We start from the raw sequence: 3,950 nt of genomic DNA, 5'->3' as shown, positions 1-3,950 counted from the left end.
GGCCAGATTCCCTGAAACTGGAATTATCAACATGGTTGTTAGTTGCCATGTGAGTGTGGGAATTCGAACCCAGGTACTCTGCAAAAGCAGCAAGTGCTCTTAACTGCTGAGCCATCTCTCCAGCCTCAGGAAGTCATTTTTTAAAAGACTCCTGCTGAATTGACTATTAGGAGGCTTTAGAGGGTGATGTCCCTCTATCCAGGGTCAGTCTGGGAACCAAAAAAGTGTCAGAGAACAATACTCTGAGTCTACATCTACAGAATACCTCTCTCTGTATTAAAAGATTAAAAAGAAAAAGCTTTTTGTTGCCTACAAGAAATATACCTCACTGCCCCAAAAAACAATGCAAAGCTAAAGAACTGATGGTTTCAGAATGGAAGTTCCCAGAAATACCTTGTATCTTCAAACTGAACATTTTTCAAGGCTAATTAACTAATTAGAACTTCAATGATTGTGAAGTTTGAAATATTACAGGTTCAGAACCTAATTACAATTGATCTTGGACTATCTTTAGTCTCCTAAATACCCACTCCTTACCCACCTGTGTGCTGGACCTAACATCCTGTGACTAACAGATAAAAACCTTCAGGGATGTATTAATAAAACCCTTGTTTCCACCAACTAAAAGCCTAAGAATGCCATCACACAGCATCTGAGGCCTAGAGCTAAGGTTTCTCTGCTAGAATTGCCTACTTAATGTTGCACCAATATATTTATGCACCAATATATTTATGACTTTCTTTGTCCTGTTACTATATAAACTTCATTCAAGGGGACTAAATCTGTACTCATGGGCTACCATCATTCATATTTGACTCCAGAATAAACTATTATTCCCTTGGATATGAGAATTGTGTTTTGATTTGATAGTTTCTTGGAATACCTTTTCCATCCTTTTACTCTTAGGGAGTGTCTATCTTTATAATGAAGGAAGCAGCAAATAGATGGATGCTGTGTTTTTCTTTTAAATTTGTGGAATTTTATTTCTACCCTTCCCAGTCCCCTACCAACTCCTCAAATGTTGCCACACTCCTCTCAATTTCTTGTCCTTTTCTTTGATTATTATTGTTACATACACCTGCCACAAGAGAGTATCTTCTAGACATGATGGGGGAGCTGTACCCATAAAATCTCAACAACATGGTTGCCTAAACACGACCTGCATAATAACAACCCCAGCTGGCATGTCAACATGGAAGAGAGAAATTTCACAATAACCTTATCCAGTGGTACCTAGATAAAACGCTACAGGCAATTAATGGCTGCTGAGAGAGGGGGAATCAATTTTCTTCAGGGACAAGGTCCCTGATGTGTTATCCAATCCCAAGTTGTCATCTTTAACATATACACATATAAACACCACTAAATGGAACCAGTGGGGTGTGTGTGTTTTGTGTGTGTGTGTGTGTGTGTGTGTGTGTGTGTGTAAAACAGAGATCATGAGTTTGCAGAGAAGGGGATATTGGAGGGGAAAAGAGAGAAGTGAAATGATGTAAACACAGTATTCATGTGTCAAATCTCAAAAAAAAATATTTTAAAGAACAGATGTGCATCAAAAAAAAGAGAAAAGAAGTTACTAGATTATAAAAATATAAGGACCAGTAGGAGAGGGGAAGGAGAGAGGTGTGGGGGTGGATATGTCACAGTGCATAATGTTCTTGAATGAAAATGCCTTTATGAAAACCAGCACTATGTAGCATGAATAGATACCAATTTTAAAAAGCAGACACATAACTATACATGTACACATAAACTTTACTTTCAAAAGAAGACATTATTACCTTTTTTCATCCTGTTTGAAAATGTAAGGCAATCTGTTTTTTTTAGGCACGAATATTTTCGGATATTGCTTGATAAATGTATCGTGAGCTGACAGACTATGGGAAGGATGCCGGCTTTAATGAAAAAAAAAAAAAAGAAGAAGAAGAAAACAGTTAATACAATAGACAATAGCTTCCAAAAGAGAGTTTAAACTCAGTATATACAAATTAATTCTGTACCTATTTCATGCTTTTTTATTTTTGTAACTGATAAAAGCTGTTATGTAATGACATAATGAAAATATCTCCAAAAGTATTCACCATTAGCTTATGTACACATTACTTGAATATATATTTTTGAATATTTACAATGGTTTATGAAAACCTCAAGCACTGACTGAGAGAATAATGCTTGAGGTTTTCATAAGAATTTTTATGTGAAAAGCAGCATTTCTCAACCCTAGACAGTCATCTAAATTATCCAGGATGCTTTTTTGACACAAGGAGGTTTCTAACTGCTTTCCTGATAAATAGTAAACTCTAATGGTAGAGCCTGAGTGGACTTCTTTGCTTTACAGATCCTCCCAAGAAGGATTCTTCTACACAGCCAGGTTTTGAGCCACTGTGAATATAAAAAAAAAAATGCCAATAAACAAGATCTATTAAAACATGATAAATTGTCATGAAACATCAATTAATAACCTTTGTTTCTATAAAATCTGCCTTACTTAATTTTCAGTTGGCATCACCATGAATTGTTGTCAATTTTTGAAATGCTAAACATTCGAAATGATCACCTTTCAAATTGAACATTGACAAACATCTTAGTCAATCTTTACTTCATGGCAATGAATATAAAAATCCTCAATAGAAAACTTTTTCTTACATTATTGTCAATGCAAACAATAACACTTAAAAATATTTATAACAATTTCTTTTTCACTGAGCTACATTTTCTAAAACATCACATTAACATTTCACACAAAATGAATTCCACATAATTTAAGAATCTTGTTTTATTTATCTTGATCCAAACAACAAAATGTGGGTAATTTAATGCACTAGGGGTTTTCAACCCTTTCTTACACCATGTGTATATACTGACCAAGCATTCACTCATTTTAAAAAATCTGACCACTTATTTCAATGGAGGCTTTTCAAATATATTCCATATACCTATGTTGAGCCACATTATACAATAGTCTATTTTTCACATGTATCTAATCTTATTGACTATTTGTCCTATCCAATATACACTATTAAAATCTCATTGCTTATTTTTATAACCTAATGATGTCGATATACCCATTTTACACATAAAAGTATGACCTTAATCATTACCCAAATTCATGTAAACAGTGAGCAATATATGGTACAAATTAAAACTTAGCTGACTTCAAGACACGTTCTCTTAAGATCTTGGATAAAGTGCCCCAAATAATAAAGTGTGTTATTTATTGCTGTGTGTCAAGCACAATTTTAATCAATTTACACATAGAACATCATCTAATTCTTGCACAGCTGAATGAATTAAATTATTTTATCATCCTCATTTCATTTAGATCCAAAGAAGTACAGAAGTGTGGTATTTTTAGTCTACATGTAGCCCATGCTATAAGTCTTAGAAATTAATTCTAAAATGTCATCTGGATAGATCATCTTTAGAATGGATTAAGGAGAGTTTATTCCAGAATATTGGGACCTACCTGATTCACTCTTGTCATTATCTACACATAAGACTGAGACATCTCTTTCACATAATTCTTGAGAGTCTCCGAGATAAATTGGCTGGTGTACATGAACCTGTGTTTGTGATCTCAGCATTCAAAAGAAAAGTGTCCAAGAAGTAAAGTGGAGGCATGGAGTGCAGAAGCTTGAGATAACACAGTTCTCAGAATGAATCCATGTGTCCTATGATACTGATGGTGTATGTTGTGTGGCACAGAAATGCACCTAGCAGTATACTCCTACTTCTGTGCCTCCTACATTCAAAGGTCACAAAATTAAATGATGTAAGTTGTTGGGGACCCCTGCTGTTTAGGGTAGCAGTCTCCCCATGTCCAGATAGCCACAAGCTGGCTCGGCGCAAATGGGGGGACTCCCCTTCTCAGTGGGGCGCCTTCTGCTCTCCTCCCTGACTTACTTTTGAAATGCCCGTCACAAGATACATGCCCTCTGGCACAGGACCTG

The 3,950-nt window shown here is 35.5% G+C and overlaps 1 protein-coding gene across 1 annotated transcript in view; it reads right to left on the bottom strand.

Moving 5' to 3' along the window:
- The window catches only part of Cnbd1 (cyclic nucleotide binding domain containing 1), a gene marked incomplete at its 5' end in the record, with an annotated part of 314,182 nt that overhangs the window by 294,198 nt on the left and 16,034 nt on the right, over positions 1 to 3,950 (bottom strand). Inside the window, 2 exon segments of the mRNA XM_008851107.1 lie at positions 1,782 to 1,877; positions 3,164 to 3,178. Coding sequence (XP_008849329.1) covers positions 1,782 to 1,877; positions 3,164 to 3,178 — 111 coding nt within the window.

The sequence above is a fragment of the Nannospalax galili genome, unplaced genomic scaffold (assembly GCF_000622305.1).
Source record: "Nannospalax galili isolate Female #2095 unplaced genomic scaffold, S.galili_v1.0 scaffold1205, whole genome shotgun sequence".
Taxonomy (NCBI): Eukaryota; Metazoa; Chordata; class Mammalia; order Rodentia; family Spalacidae; genus Nannospalax; species Nannospalax galili.
Note: the sequence above shows the minus strand (reverse complement) of the source record. Positions and strands in the feature narration are given on the sequence as shown.